We start from the raw sequence: 25047 nt of genomic DNA, 5'->3' as shown, positions 1-25047 counted from the left end.
GAGGATGCCATTTCGCTCTACAAAATGACATCCCCTGCACAATGTGACCTCGCATGTACTATATGTAAGAGGTCACACTGTGTGGAAGACACCATTTCATAGAGAAAAATGGCATCTCCCATGCTGTCTGGGGTCCCGGCAGGAAATACTTGATTAAAATGGGGTTGTGGTGGCAAAACGTTTGGGAACCCCTGGCCTAGCCGATCATCCAGTGCCTGTCCCTTCAAATGCAGGATTGTTCCCTGTACTTCAGTTGCTAAGTTTGCCAAGCCTAGTTTTAAACATCCAACATCTGATAGCTTAAAACAGCTCACTATCAGGAAATTATCTCTGACTTTCCACCTAAATCGTCTTTTTCCTAGTTCCATTCCATATGTACTAGTTGGATCTCTTTCTACTAACAAAAGGTCCAATTCAGCAAGCTGGTACCATGCAAGGAGCAATTGTCGGACTGAACCCTAAAGAATTCTTCTCTTTCTTGGAATTTACATCCTTTGAATGTATGATGACTTATCTAGCCCCATAGTTAGCTACCACACAGCCAGGTGGGGCATACTATTTAACCTTTACATTATATATTGATCTCTCCAGTTCTGTGATCATTTTTTTTGTCCACTTCTGTCCTCTTTCTAGTTCGTAACCAGTATTTGGGAAATGTGGTACCCTGAATTGAACACAACATTCCTGGTGAGGTAAGGACCCTATTAGAAGGGACTATTCGTTTCTTGCTTTTGCATATGCAGCCCTCCACTGGACTGGTCTTGCTTACTTTACAAACTTACATCTAATTTGCTGTCCAGTGTAGCCCTTATATTTCTTTCAGCCTTCTCTCTCTCACTGAGTACATGTCCTTTACGATCATTTTCCCTTACATTTATTCCTGTTTCATCCTTATGCTGGTTTGTGAGCCAGTGGAGCCATACAGATCATAGGCCCCCACTGGTCACAACTCACCATGTACTTAAGATGAATTTCATTTTATCTGGTGTCTAGGTTTTCAGTCCAGCTACATGCTTTAGTACTATTGCCCCATCCTCGTCGGTGTTCGCAACACCTCCTAATTTAGTCCCACTTGCAAATGTCACTAAAAAGCCATTCCCTCCCACTTCCAGATCATAAATTAAGATGTTAAATAAAACGGCACCGAACACCAATCCCGGTGGTACTTTGCTAGATACCACCTCTATATATTGCTGTTTATCATTACTCCGTGTGTACCACCCGTTAGCGTTTCAATCCATGACAGTCCCCTAAAATAATTCAAATTAAGCTTTCAATTAACATTTCATGAGACAGTTTCAATGCTTTATTAAAATCTAAATCTATTACATCTACCATTTTCATTCCACCTACTGATTTATTCTATTTTAAAAAAAGCAATCAAGTTTGTTCAGGCAAGATTTATTCTTTATTAAACCTAGGCAGATTCTGACTTATGGTGCAGTTTCTCTCTCGGAGGGATGGTGGGAGATTTTCAAACACACACAAAGAACAACTAGGCACCTAATTCCCCCCCGACTCTGAACCTCAAGAAATCAATGGGAACCGAACATTTAACTCCCTTTTGTCTCTTTGAAACTCTCCTCTACTTAGTGATTTCTGCTTTTAATATTTGTTCCACTATTTTCTAGTGATAGAGTCTGGATGTAAGGAATGGCAATAGCGATCACTTCTCTTCTCCTGAGAGAAACGTTTGCTTTTCTCTAAATATTTTGGTGCCTCCACTGTTGTCCATGGTACAATAAATCCTGTAGCTAATTTCCTTAAAACCTCACTATGCGTAGTATTCAGACCATAATTTTAATAATTATAAGAAAGTCTCATTTTTAAAGGAGCTTCCTTGTTTACTAAAGCTCTGATTGTTGCTGAGAGACCTGTGTGTCCATATGGAGCCCAAATGACTTTACTGGGATTTGAGCAGAAGCAGGCACCATCCATGGAGCTCTGTTGAAGTCATGGGTCTCCCTATGTGCACATGGGTCTGCTCATGCACATCAGATTGCAGGACTGGGGCCTAACTATGCAAATTTCTGTTCCACATTTCTCAGTGAAGACAAGACTTTTAAAAAAAACATTTTAAGTCATTTTAACTATTCCCCATCCTCATCTAACTTTTCTTCCTATACTGATATATTGTGAAAGTCCTCCCTTCCCCATCAAAATAATAATCACTAATTCAGCATTAAAGATATTCATGCTGCTCAGATCCTACAAAATTACAATAACTTGGAGTCTGTAGGGCTTGCCACATTTGCATATTAGACTCTGCACGCTTCTGCTAGAAAGCCAAGCTGCAGACATTATAAGCTATGTGATACGGATTCCCATTTTTCAGTTTAGGTGGGAAAGCAGGGGGAATTTATTGGGCCTTATGTGCCCTCTGAATAGACATTGGGGCTACCAAAAAAAAAAAAAATCTATTAAAATAACAATAGAGACCCAGCAGCTCATCATCTGTGTCTCACCGGTGAGCTCACCTTTAGAAACAAATTCAGTAAATTAACAGTCACAAAACCTCATGTGCCTTGCAACAAATGGGGGGAAATCCTAGCTCCATTGATGTTAATTGTAAAACTCCTATTTAATTTCAATGGAGCCAGAATTTCACCCATACATTACATTACCTATCCATTTCACACAACCATCTAAACCCCTCCCTCTTTCCCTTGTACTAGAGAGAGAGAGAGAGCGCGCGCGCGCGCCCCTGGAGCACTGGGCCTGGTGCAAGACCGGAGGCCTGAACCAGATGCTGTAAAACAAAGTCAAACCATGTATTAAAGCAGATGCTTACAAGTTCACTGTCCAGTACATACACTTGGCAAAGTTGTTGCTAGAACTAGGGGTCACCAAATTAAATTAATAGGCAGCAGGCTTAAAACAAAAAAAAACAAGTATTTCTTCACACAACACACAGTCAACCTGTGGAACTCTTTGCCAGAGGAGGTTGTGAAGGCCAAAAGTATAACACGGTTCAAAAAAGAACTAGATAAGTTCATGGAGGATAGGTCCCTCAATGGCTATTAGCCAGGATGGACCGGGATGGTTTGCCAGAAGCTGGTAATGAGTAACAGGGCATGGATCACTTAACGATTAACTGTTCTATTCATTTCCTCTGGGGCACCTGGCATTGGCCACTGTCAGAAGACAAGATACTGGGCTAGATGGACCTTTGGTCTGACCCAGTATAGCCGTTCTTATGTAGTGTACTAGGCACCAGATATTTACGTAAATGTATTTCAGCTAGTACAGATACATCCCAATCTAGTACAAGCTAAGATGGTTTGACAAAACAATGAAAAAGGATGTCATGAAATACGTAAGGTGGTGTGTAAATTGTGTATGTGAGTTGTTTGTCTCAGCCTATATATGTCGGGGTACTTCGCTTGAATTCTTTGTTCGGCCGAGGGGGCAGTGGAAAGTCCCACCACTGACTGAGCTGTTCCTTGCCACAGGGCACTCATATGTTTGCGTACCTATAACCATGGATTCAGGGCACTAGGACTGTGTCTTGCCAGCAATAAACCTGGTTGAATGCCTTAGTCACTGAACTGTGCCTGTGGTCTTTCTTTATGAGTAACATTGAAGTCTGCGGAATGAGCGGGCTGCCCTATCTTCTCCAAGGACAGAAGCACTGAGCAACCTAAACAGTGTTACTGCGGTAACGACATTCCATCCTTCAGCACTTAAGAGCACTGAGTAGTATTACGAGGTTTGCTGAATCAGCTATCTGCAAAGAGCTAGACAGCATACTGAAAGAACACACACAGGCAAGGCAACTGACAACATCCCTGCCCTAAGATCTGATAGTTTAAACTGTTTTTCCACTGTGGTCACAAATGAAAATCTATGTACAATAGATAGGGCCCTACCAAATTCAGAGTCCATTTTAGTCAATTTCATGGTCATAGGATTTTTAAAATAGTAAATTTCATGGTGTTGTAACTATAAGGGTCCTGACCCAACTCTGAAGGCAGAAGTAAGGGTGGCATGGTACGGTATTGCCACCTTTACTTCTGCACTGCTCCCAGTGGGGTGCTGCTTTCAGAACTGGGTGCCTGGCTAGCAGCCATCACTCTCCAGCCACCCAGCTCTGAAGGCACCACAGAAGTAAGGATGGCAATACCGCAACCCTTCTTAAATAACCTTGTGATACCCCACACACAATCCTCTTTTGAGTCGGGACCCCACTTTGAGAAACGCAGGTCTCCCCCGTGAAATCTGTATAGTATAAGGTAAAAGTACACAAAAGACCAGATTTCACGGTCCGTGACATATTTTTCACGGCCGTGAATTTGGTAGGGCCCTAACAATAGGAAGAAAGGGGGGTTTTGTACATCATCTGTGCGAATCTTCACAAACTACGCTGAGTGAGATATTTTTCTCTTCAACATTTAAGAAATATGAGCACAATACGGTGCTTTAGTTTAATTTTGCTCAGACTTCTCAATATCTGATCATAATTGGAAGAAAAAGGACAGTTTTTGAAGTAGTACGTATGCCTGTTAATTCGGCCTGGCAAAACTATCAAGAAAATTTACCAGCGCAGGCACAGAACACCCGGAATATGATGGATGGGGATTACAAAAACAAAACAAAAGCAAAGAAATAATTCTCTCGGGCAACTACTCACCCTAGGTGGAAGAATTTTGATAGACTGTTTTAACAAGATTACATGATTAGTAAATAAATGCTAATTTCTATTGTAGTAACACTAAACAATAAAAATTGGCACCTTGTACTTTAGATTTTATATTTATAAATGCAAAGATTTTTGTAAATGACTGAGTGTGCAGTGGAACTGTACTCAGAGAGCACAATATTGCTATAGCATGTTATATAATATAATTTTAAAGATCACCCCCCCCTAGGATCTCTAGGGAAATCTCATCTTTGTACTGAACAGCACATTACAGAATCTGCCAAACTAAACTACACAATACAACTTTTAGAATAATGTTTATTCACAAGGACGTTAAATGGCAACCTGTGTTCTATTTACCTAAATTAATATACCCTCGATGCAGTGGATATCACTACCTCCCCCACTCTTAATGCTCTGATAATAGAGTTTTGTAACGTGTAAAAGGATTATTTCAATCCAATCAGCAGGTGCTGGGATCAGTGTGTGTCAGACAAACACTTGCTAATCCCTTTTCTTACAGCTCCCAGCTGCCAAAGGTGCTCAGTGAAATCCAAATGAAATAGTGGGATACAACCTGTGTGGACTGAGGCAGATTTTCAGCTCTGTTGAAACTCCTGAAAATTACATGTTATCCTGACCATTGTTAGAGGCAGAAAGGATGGGGTCAGTAGGCTTTTTTTAAAAGCTAAATAAGAAAATGAATACTGAAGTACTTCCACTACCTAAAATGTAATGTAAGGCAAACAAACTCCGTTTATAATCTCTTCTCAGATTACCTGCTAGTAGTGGTGTTTGCTAGGTCTTAAAACAACCCCCAACCCACATACAGCTATCAAATTATGCCTATAAAGTTTCATCCCTACAATTACTGTGCTTTAAACAAGCCTTCAACAATAGGGAGAAGATGATTACCAAAAAGGCAATACAATACTCTGTTACAAATTTTGCATTTCTGTAGCTCCTTCCATCCACCTATCTGAAAGCACTCCTAGCACTCCTGCAAGGGAGGCAAATATTACTGCCATTTTACACATGGAAAATGAAAGGGCAGAAGCACTGAAGTCAATTGCCCAAGGTCACAGCCTATCATACAGCTGGGAAAAGAACTTAGATCTCTTGACTCACAGTCTTGGGCCTCAACCTTCCTTTCATGACTGTTCATAACAGGTCTAAAACTAGCATTAATGAATACATTTGATGCCACTGTAGTAATTAATTAGGAATTCGGTGTTTGGGGTTTTTAAAAGATAAAGGATTAGAGTTGCTGGTGAAGACAGTAATGTAACATAATGTAATTTAACACAACTCTTATATTCTACTTATACATGAAATTCCAGGTTAGATACTGGAGGGACAAAGGATGAATTAGCTCAAAATCATTTTTTATTTTTTCTACACCCCCCTACGCTGGCTCTTGGTAATAGAGATTTAAAATAAATGAAGAGGGCTATTTTCAAAAAATTGTGAAATCAGATAATTTAGCTGAATGTTGCCATTTCACAGTATTTGACATATTAGAATTAGGATATGCACAAAACTTTTAAAAAAATTATTTAAAGTCAACTCTGCACAATGGGAAGAGACACCAAGAATGGATGCTGTTAAATTATTCACGAGTGGTTTTGCTATGAGCTTTCAGTAGCTTTGCTAAAAAGCAAAATCACTAACCATACAGTTATATCAAAATTAGCAGATGTCACTAATTAAAAAAATATATAAACCAAACAACCACCTCATCACTGGCAGAGTTATAATTTCAAATATATGTGCCAGAGTTGTACCCCAAAAAGCTCAGAATTGCTTGCCTGCTCTGGTGCACAATTGCACTTCCACATCCACTTTCATTCTTTTTTTAGAAGAATTTTTAAAGATGATCCATTTTGCTTGCTTCTGTTTTCCACTAATGATCTGCACATCAAACAATAAATGCAAGATGCAAGTGTGATTTACTAACATTTACACGTGGGAGTGTTGTGTGCCTAAATGAGAGCTTTAAAGATATTAGACACCTACTTACTAATTAAGAACACAAAAATAAAAGCCACACCTCAAGGCCCATTAACACAATTATGCATCGAAGTTTGGGTTCCCTATTGGATACTATATTTGCAAATTATAGCCTTAATTATCTTTTTCAAAGCACTAAGACATCCATTTACTATACACAGAAAATTACTGATGAATAAATATTTGGTTCTAAAAATGTTCAGTCTCAAAAATGTGCGTCTATTGTGTTGTTGAGTTCTACAAAGATAAAGAGAGCAGGGAAACCCTAATCAACCATGACAAAAGACATCAAACAGATACAACATATACATTGACTTGTAGATGTGGGGCCAAACTATGGCCCTGCTAGCAGTTGGCCATCTTGTGGGGGGCGGGAACATTATGTCTACAGACATAATGCATAGTACAAAGCACAGTGTGCGGCAACGCTTACTACACGTCAAAGAAGGTAGCCAATTCTTTCCTGAGACCAACCATGCCACATCAAGAAAACATTAAAAAACAGACCACTTATGAAAGACAAGAGAACAAGTTATAAAAATGGATGATGGGACAGTGTTATATAAATACATATGTTACATGCATACACATTCACATCTCTCTCTCTCTCTATAGCACACAGAAGCACATATGTAAGGGAGAAAAAAGGGGCAGAGGGATGGAGGGCAAAAATCAGCCCTTTCATGGGAACCTACACAAGACCCATGACCAGGAAACTCTGGCCACCAGGGCTTCTCACTATTAAACCCTGGATTTCAGGATCACGGTGAAAAAATTCCATGGATCTTGGGACATCCACATTACTTTCCCAGTAATGCTGGTTCTCTTGGTAGCAAGAGTCAAGAGCTTCCAGGCCAGCTGCTCAGACTCTTGTTGCAGTTTGTGGATTTCAATAGTGCATGGTCTAGACTTGAGATGAGAATGCAGGAAGTACGGGGCAAAGAGCAAATTAAGGGGAACACAGGGAAAATAATGTGACATGGGGAGAGAAAGAGAATTCAACAACAGCAAACATGGCTTAATGGAAAAGAGACAGGATTCTGATGAAAGCAGATGCTGCTTTCTAAAGAAAGAGAATTACAGAAATGAAGAAAACAGACACGTGATAAACCAAGAAAATGGTATGCAGAGTGAAGAAGAGACTCTTAGGAGCATAAATAACATTTGCTCATATTTTATTGCTTTCCCCTGGCAAATGTCTCTTTTCACACTAAGTTGGGAGAAAAGGATAGGAGAGCTGTTCTGAGCACTTGGTAAATTAGTATTGCTGCCTACTCAGAATTCTGCAGCTAAGTAGCTGGAGAAAACAACATAGATAACCTAACGTTCACAGTACTGATAATAGCTGAGGGTCTGGCAGCCCCCAGACTCAGCATATTTGTGGAACTGCCCCTTGAAAAGGGGGATTTGTCTGCACAAACCGAAATGCAAACAAATGGGCACCATTCTAACTGTGACAGTGGTGGCTAACGGTGGCCTAAACACTACCATTTTGGCTTAAAAGAGTCTTTCAGTTTGGAGACTGCCACAAATGTCTTTTAACTATTCTGTAATCCAAGTAACAAATACCTTACTTCTAGATAAAGAGACCAATGCTAAATCATCTCTCAGAACAACTAAATATGAATAGACTAGCAAATCTACTAACAGAACTCCCCTATGTTTTCACATGTTATCACGTAGGTTGGGTGGAGAGAGACAAAGGGAAAAAAAACAGTCAAAACACTCCACCCAAGGGCCTGATCCAATGTCTAGTGAAGTCAGTGAGAAGGCCCCAATTAACTTCAATATTAAGGCCTCATCCGGTGAAAAATCTATTTGAAGAGCAAGTATTCTGAAGCAGAGCTGATCAAAAAATGGATTTTCTGTCCTCTGAAATCTGACCCATGAAAAATTTTGATATAAAGATAGATACACACACACAAATTGGGACAGACAACTTTTTTTTTTATGAAACAAAATTCTAGAAAAAAAAATTCAGGTCAATCAGAATATTTATTTAGATACATTCAAATCGTTGTTTTAATTTTGACCACTGTATTTTTTTTAAATGAATGTAAAATAAATTTCAAAACAAAAAGGTGTGTCAAAATGAAAAACTGAATCTTTCCAATCTGAAAATGTCCAAATGGGATTTCAAAACTTTTTTCCAATTTTTCTTTAAATAAAATTCCATTGAAATTGATACGATTGCATGCAAAATTTCAGTTTAGTTGAAACATCACTTAAAGTGGCAAACATGGTTTCAATGAAAATTTTTCGGCCAGCTCTATTCCCAAACTGTATTTTATTAATCTACATCTGAGACAATCCAGGCCTTAATCCTCTCAAGACAAGGGCCTGCACAGATCCATACACTGCACAGAGTTCTGTTTACTCCAATAGTACTCACATGGATACATGTGGATGAATCTCCTTTTGCAGGACTAGAGAATCAAACAGTTCATATTTCAAAGTAACTAACATTTTGGTCTCAGTCTATCTGAACTGATGCTTTCATCTGCTACTAATTTTCTTCCTGGTAATAAAGAACATTGCTTGATTGCAGGGAGGAAGGATACACTACTGTTTTGCACTAGACAAACAGCTTGTATATCTATACTGAAATCATGGGGTATGACTGCACATACTCAAGCTAGCTAGATCAGTACCAAAGCACTGAAGTTGCAGCAGCACGTACACTTCAGCTAGGGTTGCCAACTCTGACTGAAGGTATTCCGGGAGATTTCCACCCCCTGCAATATAACAAAATGTCATTTTCTTAAAATATCCTATTAAAATCTCCTGGATTGCTTTCAGTAGTCACCGGGAGACCGATGCTGATTCTAGGAGACTCCAGGCCAGTTCTGGTGGGTTGGCAACCCTAACTTCAGCATGGGCTAGCCCTGGGGATAATTACCCAGGGTTCTAGGCAAGCTTGTATAACCCACACCGCAGTGTGCGTTGCTGCAGATTCGCTGATCCAGTACCCATGCTAGTTAGATTACAGTTAGCTTGCGTATATCCACACGTGGGGATAGATTCACGAAGACATTTAGGGGTTGCAGTACTGAGCCTCTCCACCCCTACCTTTTAGGCACATGGAAAAATCACTGGGATTCACAAAGCCTAAGTTCAGCGCCTAGGTTCCCTATACCTAGGGAGAGACGGGCACCTCAGAATGGGATTCACAAAAGCCAGCATGCACCTACACTAACCAATGGGCGATGCCAAGGACAGAGATGGGTCCTAAGACCTGCCCCCTCCTGGGCTGCAGGGAGGCACCTCCCTCTACTTGAGATTCTTAGTTGCAAACACTCTCTTGGCATTAGGCACCTGTGCCATTTTTCGAAGAGGCCGTGGGATGGAGGAGGATGACGACAACCTTTTAGCCCAATGATTCTTTCATAATTTATCCACAGTGGAAAAGCTTCAACAGGAGAAACTGAGGGAGCCCCTCCCATCAGAATATCCCATAGCCCAGTGGCTAGGGGGCAGGCACCTGAGAAGTAGCAGATCCCTGTTCAAATTGCCTTCTCCACCCCAGGAAGCGAGGGGACTTGAACCAAGGGTCTCCCATATACCAGGTGAGTACCCTAATCCTGGGGCTAAACGTGATGATAGAGCTCCTCCTCCTCCACCCCAGCTGTTTTGTGCAAGTTCATCTATAGGACCCAAATCTGCTAGACGAGCCCTGAGCCATTCTACTGGATCAGGCCCTGCAGGAGAGTGAGGTGTTCAAACACCTTTCTTCCCCCAGTTCGTGCACTGCTCTGGGGCTCAGGTGTTCAGATGCCTAGAGCAAGGCTGCAGTGCACATGCCCACAGACTGACACATAGGTGCCTACCAAAGTTTAGGTGCTGAGTGAGGTTAGACACCTACAGGGCTTGGCAGCATCTGCACGGGGACTGCAAGTGTCCCGCTGGGGCCTGATCTTGGCATGGAAGCGCCTATGTTCTTTTGTGACTCTAGCCCATGCTGCAATTACACCCCATAACTGCCATACAGATGTATCCAAAAAACACAAATAAGAGGAGATCCATCAGTAAATGAGCAAGGAGGCAGAGATCAGCGTGCAAATAATAGCACAAATATTTCTCTGAATCGGACATCGTGCATTCACACTTGGGCAGCTGCTGGGTGCATGTTGCATCTAAATGCGGAGATAGGTGCACTCTTGAGGATGTAAAATCCCTTCTTTCAAGCTGCAAGATTGGTTGATTGGTTTAAGCCCCATCTTAGACAAATTCTATATCATGTAATTACATCTGCCTACCAAATTTTTACTGCAGTTTCCTTTCAATGTAATATTCAACTCCTGCCCTAAACTGTTCGTTTATTACAGATTAAAAAGGCCACCTATCTATCTGCTTAGGTGCTTTTGCAATAATTTAAAATGCAAATGTATACAACCCACACCATTATAACTAAATTGCCTCTTCCACGGTGTTATATATTATTACTGTAAGGTGTTAAACAGCTTCCAAGTTCAACCTAACAGTTGGCTGCATTTCAATGATGAATGAAGCACCTGTACATAAACAGTTTATGGGGCTCAGTGCTACTATCATTCTGGGTCCAGGACTCCTGCCTGAAGTCAATGGCAACTGCTGTGGAACAATAGCAGGACTAGACCCATAAGGCTAGTTCTGCTTCCTTTAATCATCTGAGTGAGCTGAATGAAGTGCTTGGGAGTAGACAGGTGAGTCTCATGGTAGGGTAGTGCTTTGGGAACTCACAGGTTGATAGAGACTTTTATGTAAAGTATATCTGTGTAAACAATCAATATCCTAAACTTCACATTTAAAATACAGTCTGAAAAATTAGCTGACACTGACATATTAACAATCTTCTTTTAAATACATTTATTTTACTACCTGTGTGACTAAAATCACTGCAAATTAGATTTTGTACATTTCAGCTTTACTTTTCACCATTTATACTATTTCATTTTTGCACATTGCTCATCATGGGCAATGAAAATAGATGAGGATTTTAGGATACCAAACATTGCAAGAAATTGTTTAAATTTAAAAACAACTATTTTACAACTATTTGGTGGGAGAAAGGATAGCTCAGTGGTTTGAGCATTGGCCTGTTAAACCCAGGGTTGTAAGTTCAGTCCTTGAGGGGGCCATTTAGGGATGTGGGGCAAAACAAACAAAAATTTACCACCATTTAAAATGAGTAAGAAGGTCTGTCTAAACATGAAGTGATGTTGCCAAACTTAATTATATACATTTTATATGTCAAATAAAAAAATTATCATGATCTAGGGCCAAATTCTCTCCTTATTTACAATTGCTAATCAAGGCTGTGTGAACATAGCCAAAATCATAATTTGGCCCCTCAAGTTGTGTCGGTTTTTTTCCGTTGTTATCTTAACAGACATCTTGACTCTGGTAGGATATTGTGCTACCATCCCACTACACATTCCAGGAAGATATACACAGCAAGCAGCTCTGCATCAGCTCATACATGAACAGCCCCAACTGCCATAAAATATTAATTCATTTCAAAAATATTTGCACCCTGCTGTCAAACTTAGACAAATTCATACTGAGCTTCAGAAAATGGCTGTTTTAATGGTAAATGATGTTCCAGAAACCTCCTTCAGGCTAAACACTTTTGTCAAAATTATTTTAATAAGAAAGATTAACAATTTCAACATTAGCTGCTAATCCCCTTTCATTTGAAACTCTGCTGATAAAATTCTTTCCTTGTCATTCAAATAGTAAGTAATAATTATAGATTTGGGGCTTCCATCTCTTGCTTCATTACTAGTAAATTGCATGAAAGTCTGAAGCATAAAGTCAGCTTTGATACATCTCAAAAAGCAATTTCCATAGCTTTCCTTAGCTATGTACAATTAATTACAGAGTTAATAAGGAGAATATGTTAATGAAAGGGAAATTATTCACTCAGACCACCTGCCTTTATCAAATTTCTTTTATATGTTTCCTTCTGTTTATGAATTTGGGTGACAGCAAGAACACAATTGATGATGTATATTACTGGTACTGGCCCCTCTGCTATTTTTACTTATATCCTGGTAAAACATATAGGCTGCTTACGTAAAAGAAAAGAAAAAAAAAAATCTAAGAACTAGCTAATGCTAAAAAATTAATTGACTGCTCCAATTTTGTATTACCTTAAGTTCAGTGCCTTTTAAAGACATTTTAAAATTAAAATGCTGAAACATCTTTTTAACAATTCAATTCTCTGTTCTTTGCTTAGAACCTAAACATTTTGTGTCCAGTAAAGAGATACTCGGCCATATTTTGATTTTTTTTTTTTTAACAAAAGGAATGTACCTTATATGCACAGAATCAAATCAGTACAGAAAACAACTTTAAATTTGCTACGGCTCCTGGATCCTGATTGCTATGCTTTTGACACACATGGAAGGTCAGAGTATTTCAGATAGTACAAAAAGTAGATCAGGCAAAAGCCAAAACTTTGTACAGTATATAGATTAAAAATAATACAGTATTGATGCACAAGTGTATTGATGAAGCAAATTTAAAAAGATGTACTAAATCCAGCAGCTAACCAGCCTCTATTAACAGAGGAGCAATCACTCAAACTGTGGAAAGAAAAATGTTATGATTTAGGGGCCAGTCACCAACCTGACCAACATAACCAAAAAGAGGTAATTTCAGGGAAACAATAATCAGTGCAACAAAAAAGGGCCATGCAATAATTCAGTGCAATGACATGGCCAGCCCTGAGGAGGTGTGGATTACATACAGTCTGACCTTCCATGTTTTTTACTCTTTATATGATATCAGTGGGGCAACAAGAGAGCATATAAAAGGCAGAAAACAGGAGCAGTTCTCATCTCTCCCCATCTGTGGACCTGATTTGTTCTGCATGGGCTTTTTGGAGAGTTGAGCAACCCACATGAGCAGTGGGCCAACTGGGTCCAATGCCTGTAGGAAGTTATAGGTAAGGAGGACCAGGAGACATCATAGAACTGGGAGTGGACGGAACAACAGTCAAAATGCAACCCTGCAATTTCAAAAGAGGGGGCTTGGGCTGAATTGGCAGAGAAAAGGGTAATGGTTCCTTTAAAGCTCCTTCCCCTTGGTGGTTGGGAAAGGGAAAAGACATCACAGTGAGTTGGTGGGTGGACCACTGCGGCTCAGGTAAGCCATTGGCCCTGAACACCTGGGGGAGGGTGTATAAACCCTGTCACTCCACCCTGAGGCCCCTCTCATACCAGGATTAAGAGGTCTGGTTCCCTGATAAACTGGAACTGGAGTAGGGGAAGGCAACCCTAAAGAAACTTGGGAACAGAGTTGTGCCTCCTAATGTCTCTGGTACAGCCAGGAGACCCTCTTTCCCCAGCCCTTAAACTGCATAGAAGGGGAGGGCAGTGGGATCCCAGCAACAGGATGGGGAACAGCTGTGAGGGATGGGGAATCCACAACACCAGGCAGAAATGACTGAAGAAGGAATCTGAGCTATCGCTGGATAGCTCCCAGATGAGTTAAGTTAATAAAGCTATAGCCTAATTAAACCACATCCCTTGCATTTTATCTTTCTTCTTGCGTGTCTAGGACAAAAAATGAGATGCTGCTTCAGTCTAGAACAAAGGAGGAGCTATTTTATTCAGAGGTAAATACACAGGAAGAAAAGAGAACATATATAAAGGAGGGTGAGGGGAAGTAATTAGATAAGAAAAAAAACTATTTGAGGCTAGAGGAACTCTACTTTGTCTCTGTATGTCCAAAATACCACAGTCTTTCTTTACAAGAGGGTAAATCCTGTGCGGATCAAAAGAGGCTGTTTTTATATCTTTACACATTTAAAATGTAATATTTCTTTTTTAAAAAATACACCCAGCGTGCAACCCTGGGAACCTGTTTAATTATCACCACGTACGTATTGGAACGAATGTCCTACATATGAAATCTTCCAAATGTCACTCAAATTGAGATACTCCCATCATCTTAAAATCCCCACTGAGCCTTCTTCCCCAGAAAAGCCCTGCAAAGCAAGAAAACCTTTGCAGGTTGCCCTGCAGATCAGCATACTCAGGCAGTGACAGGACAGAGAGGGAAACAAGTTCCATTTATTGAATCCAGCTGTCTACTGATTAAATCAGGGTATTGGCAACTAGAGCACCTCAACTGATATTTTCTGTCATAATTCACAGAGAGAGATGAGATGAGATCTCTGGAGGTACCATTTAGGACTTTAGGGGCTAACAGCAGAACCTTAAATTACAACCAGAAGTACAACCAATGCAAATCATGGAGCACAAATGCAAGGTTCCTTTTACAAGAAGCACCACTAAGCAGAGAAGGCAGCTACATTCTGCACTTTCCATAGGTTTCTGGGTGTTCTCAAGGTGTAGCCCCATATACAACCCATTGCCATAATCGAATACTGAAGTGTCAAAGGCATGGTTTACTGCAGTCTGAACGCACGAACTCAATACTGAGTGCAAAACTCAGCCCCACCCCGACGCCTTCCCAGGTTTGATTTACTGACACCTCAAAAATGTCACCACAGCCTAAATATTAGCCTCAATTTCCTCTTGGAAAAGTCCTTCCAGAATCTCCTCCTTCCTAGTTCCCTCACCTTCTAGAGCAGTGGTCCTCAACTTTTCCACACTACTGTACCCCTTTCAGGAGCCTGATTTGTCTTGTGTACCTCAAATTTCATCTCACTTAAAAACTACTTGCTTACAAAAACCAGATATAAAAATACAAAAGTGTCACAGCACATTACTGAAAAATTGCTGACTTTTTCATTTTTAGCATATAATTATAAAATAAATAGATTGGAATATAAATATTGTACTTACATTTCAGTGTGATACTTGAACCTGTTTTTCACTTGTGAGCCTTGTCTAAAGCCCGAACCCCAGAGGGTGATGCTGAAGCATGTAACTTAGCATCACGGGGCTCCTCGTGGTGTGGGGCCCTGTGCAGTTGCCCTGCTTGCCACCCCCAATGCTGGCCCTGTACTTGCAATCCCCCTAAACCCATCCCGTGACCCACCCCTGGGGGCTGCAACCCCCAAATTGAGAAATACTGATCTAGATGAGTTGAGTATCTGCTGGAAGACCTCTGCATATCCCTGGTTGAGAACCACTGTTCTCAACCAGTAGAGAACTACTCCCACCTCTTAGACCAGGGATCTGCAACCTTCAGCACGCGGCCCATCAGGGTAATCCACTGGCGGGACGCAAGACATTTTGTTTACATTGACCATCCGCAGACACAGCCCCCCGCAGCTCCCAGTGGCTGCAGTTCGCTGTTCCTGGCCAATGGGAGCTGCAGACCGCAGGGGCGTGCTGGTCACCACTTCCTGCAGCAACCAAAGGTTGCTGACTCCTGTCTTAGACCCTAAATGTGGTTAACAAGCCACATCTACTATGAGTCAACAGAAGAGCACCACATTACACAAGGCACAACCTCATTCCAAAAGAAAAGATCAACCTCCTGGCAGGGCCGGCTCCAGGCACCAGCCTACCAAGCATGTGCTTGGGGCGGCACCTGGAGGGGGGCGGCACCTGGAGGGAGGCGGCGCTCAGGGTTGGGTTTTTTTTGTTTTTTGTTTTAAACGTACTGGGGCTGTTGGGGCGCCCGGCGGCACTCCGGCCCGAGAGCGGGGCCGTGACTGGGCTCGCCGCCCTCCCCGCGGCACTCCGGCCGCCGGGGAGAGCGGAGCCACAGCAGGCTCGCCGCCCTCCTCCCGGCGCTCCGGCCGGTCGGGGAGAGCGGGGCCCCGGCCGGGCTCACCGCCTTCCCCCTGGCGCTCCGGCCGGTCGGGGAGAGCGGGGCCCCGGCCGGGCTCACTGCCCTCCCCCTGGCGCTCCGGCCGGTCGGGGAGAGCAGGGCCCCGGCCGGGCTCACCGCCCTCCCCTGCCGCGCTCCGGCCGGTCGGGGAGAGTGGGGCCGCGGCCGGGCTCGGTGCCCTCCCCAGCAGCGCTCCCCGCCGGGGGGAGGCTTTTTTGCCTGGGGCAGCAAAAAAGCCAGAGCCGGCCCTGCCTCCTGGACAAGTATAGACGATAAACATTCCGGGCTGCTGCAGCTCTCTAGACATCTAGAAGCAGTTGAAGATCCAGTAAAACCCTAGTTTTCAAACCTGAGTAGCCAAAGGCAGGTGTACTCCCTTCATCCAGGGACCTCTTCCACTTCTTCCAGTGGCTGCCACCAGCTTTGCCTTGGTCTTATCTGGATCTTAACTAGAGCTGAGAAATATTGGGGGAGACGGGGAGGATTCTGCATATATTCATTGCAACTTTAAACTGGTTTGCTTTGATTGTATTCATGACCCTTTTGTGTTTGCTTTCTGCTAATAGTCTAATAAGCCAGTTCTCTGGGAGGAATTTTTGTCAAAACAAATTTTAAGTGAATATTACAAAATATTAATGGAAAATGAATTCTGATTATTTGCACTGAAACCGTGGTTGCACTTACCCTACCTAGGAACAGAAACCTATCATGTGACCTGTGTGTCTAATCAAAACAGCTGAGTTTTGAAAATTAAAGCCTTGAAATGACCTTCTCGCAATCAGGCTCCAGACCAAGATTCACATTTGGCAAGTTATTTCTAATAATGAATAAATTTGAGAAAAAAAGAAAGAATTTAGAAAAAAAATACTGAAATTCATAGAACGGTTTCCCTGCTCTAACATTAACCCCTTGATTCATGATTACTATTTAAAACTCATTCAGAAATGCGGTTGTGGAAATTTGTGGAAACTGAGCATGCAGCAAACTGACTGGAGGACTGACAGCAGTGGGGCTGGTGGTGGCGGGGAATCAAATCAAGAGCTGAGGAGATTGCTTCTGCTGGGATCGCCCCATCCACTAAGCTCCTGATTTGAGTCCCCACCATACCACTATCCCCTGCTGCTCGTGTTGGCAGACAGCAGCGTTCATGGAACGTCGCTGCCCTTCCGTCCCCCCTACCCCCCCGCCCCGTCGGCAGTGCTGCAGGGCCGCCAATGGGGGAGACAAAAGGGGCAACGACGTTGAAGTGCTGCCGCTGCGCTTTAACGTCGTTGCCCCTTTTGCCCCCCCCCAGGCCACTGACGGGGGGGGCAAAAAGGCAGCTGCCCTGGGGCTGGTGGTTTACAACAGCCCGGGGCTCCCGGCTGCCACTACCGTGGCAGCAGCTGGAGCCCCAGGTCCTTTTAAATCGCCACTGGAGCCCTGGGCGGCAGGGGCCAGACAGCGCAGATGGGCTGGCTGGGGAAGGCTGACCCCAAACCCGCCCCTTCTGCCTGAGGCCCCACCCCTTCTGGGGGCCAGAGCCAGCCCCCATACCGGGTAAGAATGTATTATTACTTTCACCCCGTCTACACCCATTTTTTCTTTAAAAAAATAAAATAAAAATAAAAGTAAACTCTTTGGCACAGGCACTGTGCCTTCTTCATATTTGTATAGCACTCAGCACATCGTGGTGCTACTGAAAACAACGAAAATTCAAATAAAAACCAAAATAGTCAAACAGACATTCTTGTCTGCAGCTATTTGATCTTATTAGTAATTTTAGTTTCTCCTTCCTGCCCTCCTCACCTTTGACCTTCCCCGAGTAAGTCTGTCACGTATCAACGGTGAGCATGTGCCACTGTCACTTGGTGGAGAGCTCCCAGGCTATAGATCAATCTCTTTCTCCTCAGAAACACTCTCTCTGCTGCCTCTTTCTGCATGTTTTTGGGTTAGACACCAGGCAGAGTGTGTGCTGGTATCCAGCCTGGTGGTATCAATCATTGCATGTTGGGCACTCCTTTGTTTAGCAAAGCATTTTTGATGCTATAAATCGAGGCAGTTCCGTGATCTTTATTAATGGTTTAGGATGAAATCAAAGGCTTGCAGCAGTTTAACAATTTAGTGGGCAGTTTAACAAGTGGCTTTGCAGTTCGTCTTTGCCATAATGTATTTTTAAATACAGTTCAGCACTATTTTACAGACCATTTAAATGAAGTCTATAGGGGATACTTCCTGCTTCTCAAATAAGATTTTTTTTTTTTTTTTTTTTTAAGTGTGTGCAGAGTGCCTTTTAAAAAAAGGCCAGAATTACTATGGCAGAGCATAAAATACAAATACTGTTTGAAATCCCCACGTCTAAGTTCCAGGGGTCTCTATTCCTTTCTTGCATCTCCACTCAAGTCCATGACAATCACTTTGTCAAATCAACATCAAGACTAAATCAAACCACACCATGTGAAAGGTGGAATGCAGAACTTAAGTTTCTGTCTCTGTACGGTCTTAGGTTTGGCTAGCTTCCCAACAGCACTTCTAGGATCTATGTAGTCCAGTTCTAGTTTTATTACAGAAAGTCCTCCCAGAATGGAAGGTGATCTTTTGAAGAAACATCTTCTGAAGAGCCCATCCTGCACTCCTCAGGTTACTAAGTCTTAGCCTTCAGTCTCCCATTCTCTTTGCTCCCAGCATGCACAGTGGTGATGAAATATCCCATGCCCTTCTTGTTTGAAAAGCACTATATGCATGAAGTATCACTAACACTTCAATGGTGTAATTTTTCCAAAATACATTATTTTTGCACATATTCTCAAGGGAAGACTTCTCAGACCTCCAGTTTTAATGTATTATTTTTGTTTGTGTGTTTAGAAAGCCAAGACCATTCACCCTCTTTCCCAGATTCTAATCTGTGCCTGGTGCTTTCAATTTCATACCTTCTTTACTCATCTCCCACACACACACACACAAGCAAACCATGAAAAGTCAGTTCTGCTTCTGCAAACTCATTTCACTGACAAAATATACAATATTTAAACAGAGATAAATTTAGCACTGTCTCACAAAAATCATACAGTCCATTTCTCACAGTCCATTTCTTGATTTTAAAATAATCATAACTCGTTATGAATTTTCATCAAAGAAGCATGGATATAAATCAACATGAGTTCTTATCCTTCCCCTCACTCACTGTGACTTTTCTGAAATTGCATCCCTCTTTTTTTTTTTTTTTTTGCAAGATCAAAGGTATCTTAAATTATGACAGCTTCTTCTTCTTGTTGTTCCTCACACTGCTACCAAGGTCAGGATTCAGAGTCACTAGTATGGTGGCATAAAACATGCTTCTCATTATATTCTCTCTAATCAAAACTTCCATAGGTCAAACACTGGGATCTTTTCACAAGATAACATCATTAAGAGCAGTGGCTTTCTATTTACCTGCTAAAAATGTGGGGTTTACAGAAAAAACAACCAACCAAAAAGGGACAAAAATTACACTTTGCCACTAGTCAAAATTGCCCCTCTGGGTCTTGAGTTTTCTCTACTACTTAACACAAAGTAGTTTATACTACTATCAGCATTGCAGAGGCAATATATTGTGGAAGAGCAAAGTGGTATTCCACCATTTGCCAAATAGCAGCAAGCTGAGTTCAGGTTCTGGTATTTCTGTTTATGCACAAGGGCAAATAAAAAAGGGGGGTTATCAATTAAAAAAAATAAGTCTAAACAGGATATTCTAAGTGAATTCCTCCTCAATGATTTCCATAACAGATCTGCTCAATTTACAAGTCAAATCAAGATGTTTCCAACTATAAGCTCTTACTGCTATCTAAACATCACAATGTTATTTCCTCTGGGAAGATCCAAGCCACCACAAACAATAAAGATTCTAGAGTCCTAACTCAGCTAGCTACTTCATTGCTGAGCATTGTAAAACTGAATACAACTTTACTGTTCCGTAAGTCTATTTGCTCTGCAGTGCTGACAATGCTCCCCATCCTTATTAGGCCCTTATTAACTTTTGCCTTTTTTTGTACTAAAGCATCTCTGCATAAAATATCTATAAAGTAACTTTTTATTTCACAAGATGATAGCAGCAGGAGAGGATAGAGTTGGAAAGCATCTTATATATCATCTGATTAGAGTGACCAAAGAAATCTACTACAGGATGTATGAAAAAGCTGATCACTTGCATGTTTTTTTGCTGCTGAACTCAAACAAGCAGCTTTCTCAAGGGACGTACAAAAAATTCAGGCAAATAGGGTATTATGGTTGCTTGCATTTATATTTGATCAAAACGTAAATCAGGTCAGCTCTCAGGTTCCTGCCAGGCTGCCAACATAATTGACATGCATGGTACTGGAAGTTAAGTTCAATCAGCTGCTTCAAAGTAGATCCTTCCATAAAAACCTTACCTAACTTTGCCTTAAAGAAATCTAGCACTTATAGTATAACTACCTCTTTAAGTAAACAATTCCATTGTCTGCTTGACCCTCCTATGAAACTTGTCTTGATATCTAAGCTAAATGCATCCTTTCAAATTCTAACCCCTTTTTTACTAATTGTATCCTTGGTGTCTATTAAGAGTAATTATTTTTCCTTTTCTGTACGGTTTCCCTTTCCCATATTTAGAAGCAGAGATGCAGACTTCTCTGAATTGCTAGTTTTTGTTTGTTCATTTTAGGCTAAACAGGTTTAATTTTTTTTCACTCTCTCTTTATAGGTCATACTTTCAAGGCATTGTAGCATTTCAGTTGCCCTTCTTTGAACTCTCACCATCTAAGATTTAACATATGTTGTTAGATAGATAACATATGCATGAGTTCACTCAGGGTTAAACAGAATTGACTGAATTATGGACACTGAACCACCACTGCCACCACAGTACTCCTAATCAATCTGTTTGTTTTTTAAAACCCATTCATAGGTTGCAAACATATGGCTTATTTCCACACACACTTAGTTGAACTTTTGGGAAAATTCCCAGATCCAGAATTAACACTACTTGGTTCCCTTATGCAAGTTTCTTTCCTGTTCATTTGGCTTTGTGTGATTTTTAGGTTCATTTTAGTAGTATCTTTGTAAACTATTTTGCTCCATTTAAACTAGTCTCATTAACTGTCTGCAAATCTTAAGCATATACATTGCCATCTACTTAGGCAATTTTGTACTTTCTTTTGTTTTACCCACAATTGCTCTGGATACAAGCATTATATCACTACTTACTCTTGTGCCCTTCCTTACTTTAGGGGTTATTTGAAAGGTAGGGTTTGGGGGTGGGGAATGTGTTGGTAATTACAATGTCCCAATAACTGCAGAAACACAAAAACAAGTGAAAGGTGGTAGTTCTGAGTAGGTGAAAGTGGGATTGTAAGAGCCAAGGTCACAGACCTTTTGGGTAACAAGTTTTGTGGGAAAAGTCATCCCTCATTCCCAGGTGCACTTGTGCATCTGTTATATATCAGGTTAAAAACCTAACTCTTCTGTTTGGAAATGTATTTACCCAGGAAAGCTCTGCTCAGACACAGCATCTGGTTTTCAAGCAGATCCTGCTTTTACTCAGTTTTATAGCTGAGCTGACTGAGGCTGACGGAGGTCAGTGACTTGGCTAAGGTCAAATTGGCACTCTGGCTTCCATTCCATTTTCTATTAGGCCATATGGCTTTCCCACAAAACTTGGAAAATATTTAAGTAGGTGAGCAGCTTTATCTACAAAACCATAAAAAGGGAAAGGGTGCAGGAGAGAAGGAAGCATGATGAGACAGCATGACATGGACAGAGCACAGATTCCTTCCCAGAAATCCCATTAGTCAGCCTTCTCAGAGCTATATAAATACATAGCTAGTGAGGGGCAGCAATTTATTGATTGTGATTAGGTCCGGCTGGATAATCTTAACAGTTGGCAGAGGGTAAATGTAGAAAATATAATAAATAATAATAATAATAAAACCACCTAGCTCCTTTCATCAGTAGATCTCATGGCACTTTACAAAGGAGATCAGTATTACTACCCCCATTTTACAGATGGGAAAACTGAAACACAGGGATGTGAAATGACTTGCCCAAGGTCACCAACAAAGGCAGGAATATAACTCAGGTGTCTTGAGTCCTAGTCCAGTGTCCTAACCACTAAGTCATGCGGTCTCCCCATGGTAGTGAAAAGCATTTCACTAGCCATATACACACACCCATGTGAATAAAGTGGCCATTTCCCACAACGTTTTCTAGCCCAGTCTTCACAAACAAAACATATTTGAGCAGTTTCAAACATGAGAAAGATCCAATTACTTTAAAGGAGGAATATCAGGTTAGGCTAAAAATTCAGATCCCCCCCCCACACCCAATTTCAATTAAAACAATTATTTACACATTGTTAATATTCTACTGCAGCTTTTGCAGCACCATTATATCACATGCCAGAAAGAAAAACTGACCAGAAATCAAACAAACAGTCTTATTTAATTGTCCAAGCCAAGTAAAATGGTGAAAGTAAACCAATAGGACAAAAGGACGAAAAGTAAATTATCTTCTGTTTAAAAAAAATCTATTTTAAATGTCCAAGCTCACAGAATGTATGCTAAACAGAAAATAAACAGCACAGTGAAAAGTAATGATTTTTTTAAAAACCAGTTTTAGTTTTAACCATTTAAAGGTTAGATTAATATAATAGGTGAAGGATTTTTTTTAAAATGTTGTAAATTGACAGTATCCCTTTAGAAGTTAAATATTTTTCACAATCTACTTTAAATTGATGAACTACCCATTTCAATTCTGATTACATTTCACATACCATAAAGAAAACTCTGCTTACCAGGATCATGTGACCGGTGGAGATGTCCATGTTAGACTGAACTGGTTCTTCACACCAGGATGATGTGCTGCTCCGAGCAGAGGGGCTGGCAATAGGCCCATCACTAAACTGTGATGAGACACTGTTTACGCGAGAAGTGTGCAGGAGCTCTGGTCGATCAGATGATTTTACAGCCATGCGCTGACGGCACAGCTCCTAGGAGACAGAGAGAAAGAAGGGAACAATCTGGATTTAATAGCAGCCACTATGAAATAAAAGTCTGCAAATGACAACACTGTTTACAGTACATCTCTAGAGTAGGAGTGTTTTTCTTCCCTTAAGGGCTAATATTTTGGTATTCTGATACTTCTGATATATACGTTTACTAGACCCACTATATGAAATAACTAGATGTTGACCATCCCAGTCTCATGCAAAAGAAGTTTAACTATGAGTGCATGCACGTCACTCCTTTAAGACTGCCTCATAAATAATATTTTGGGGCTCAAATTCTATTACCAGATGGATAAGTTGTTTTATACCATACTTCATTCTATGAACCTAATTCTGCACTGTACAGCCCACTGAAGTTAATGGGGTTGCACAGGTGTAATTGAGAGCAGAATTCAGCCCTGAATTTGCAAGCTCAGCAAGCAATAGCAACTGAATTGATGTGCTCTCTAATATAAATTCTAGTTAATAGATGTGCCATTTCTCTTCATTAAAATAGAGCATACACAACCCTTACTCCTAGATGTGGGGCACAGAAAATGAAGAATGACATTAACAAAGAATAAAAAATAGAAATCTGTCACATGTGCTGTAAACAGCTTTGACAAAGAAAGAAAACTGAACCTACCAGACATCCCAATCCAACCCAGATAAAAACACCAAAACCAACAAAAATCTACCCTAAATACGGCATTTCAGTTGCACCATACATGAAATGCATGTCTAAAATATATTGTGTTTATATAATAAAGGAAAATGCTGCTAATACAAACGTTTCCAGAGAAACAAGGTATTGTATTTTGAAATTCTGAATCTAATTGGCTAAATAGACCCTTGGTTATATTGTCTCTGTTACAATGCATTTAGATTCACTCAGGTGCAGTAAAATTTCAAAGTAAATAGTAAAATTAGCGTTTTTACATATGTCTATTGCCCATGAAGGATTTTTGGAAGCCTATGCTGCACGGTAAGCCTGGCTATGTTCATGGTGCTTGGACATATTGTACATGTGGTGTGGTTGCACATTTGTCTCCAATTACTTATTTTACAGAGACATCTACTAAGAGCTTAGTTACTTGCCTCTGGCCATCAAAATAATAGATTTTGAAGAATCCATACTGTTAAAATGTGATGACCTCTGTTTTCTTATTCAATAAAAATATAATTGCAACTCAAGGGTCATCAGTAGGATGACTTTTAAAAATCCATATATCATAGGATATAAAAGGTTTTCTTCTTGTGATAGACATGCATCCATTTAATGCACAGAACTTTTTTTTAAGACATTCAACTGGTATCTTTCCTTCATCACAGCTGTGACAATGGCTCCGGCATTCAAATTTAGTATCCTCCTTTCCCAATGAAAATCTGAATATAATCATATATCAAGATAGCTCTTGCCACTGCCTAGGCAATAGACTAAGGATCTATAGGCCAAAAGACTATCCAAATGGTTTACATCTGCCTTTCATCCTAAGCTGCCATTTTACTCGGTATTAAAGTCTTTTTACAGTGCAAGGTAGTATTTTTTTTTGCGGCGGGGAGGGGTGGCACACATTTATATATAAATTAATGAGAGTGCGAGACAAAAATACTATAATGTGTAATATAAAGATACACATTACTCACTTGTGGCAGATGCAACAATTATGCAGATCATCCCAACTGAATG

General features: G+C 40.9%; 1 protein-coding gene across 1 annotated transcript in view; it reads right to left on the bottom strand.

Annotated features, from left to right (window-relative positions):
* Positions 1-25047, bottom strand: part of PTPRN2 (protein tyrosine phosphatase receptor type N2) — a 959094-nt gene that overhangs the window by 67369 nt on the left and 866678 nt on the right. The window contains exon 14 of the mRNA XM_065400104.1: positions 23166-23360. Within this exon, the coding sequence (XP_065256176.1) occupies positions 23166-23360 (195 nt within the window). The remainder of the gene's footprint in view (positions 1-23165; positions 23361-25047) is intronic.

The sequence above is a fragment of the Emys orbicularis genome, chromosome 2, assembly GCF_028017835.1.
Source record: "Emys orbicularis isolate rEmyOrb1 chromosome 2, rEmyOrb1.hap1, whole genome shotgun sequence".
NCBI classification, from domain to species: domain Eukaryota; kingdom Metazoa; phylum Chordata; order Testudines; family Emydidae; genus Emys; species Emys orbicularis.
The sequence above is the reverse complement of the archived record's forward strand: the minus strand, read 5'-3'. Positions and strand labels throughout refer to the sequence as shown.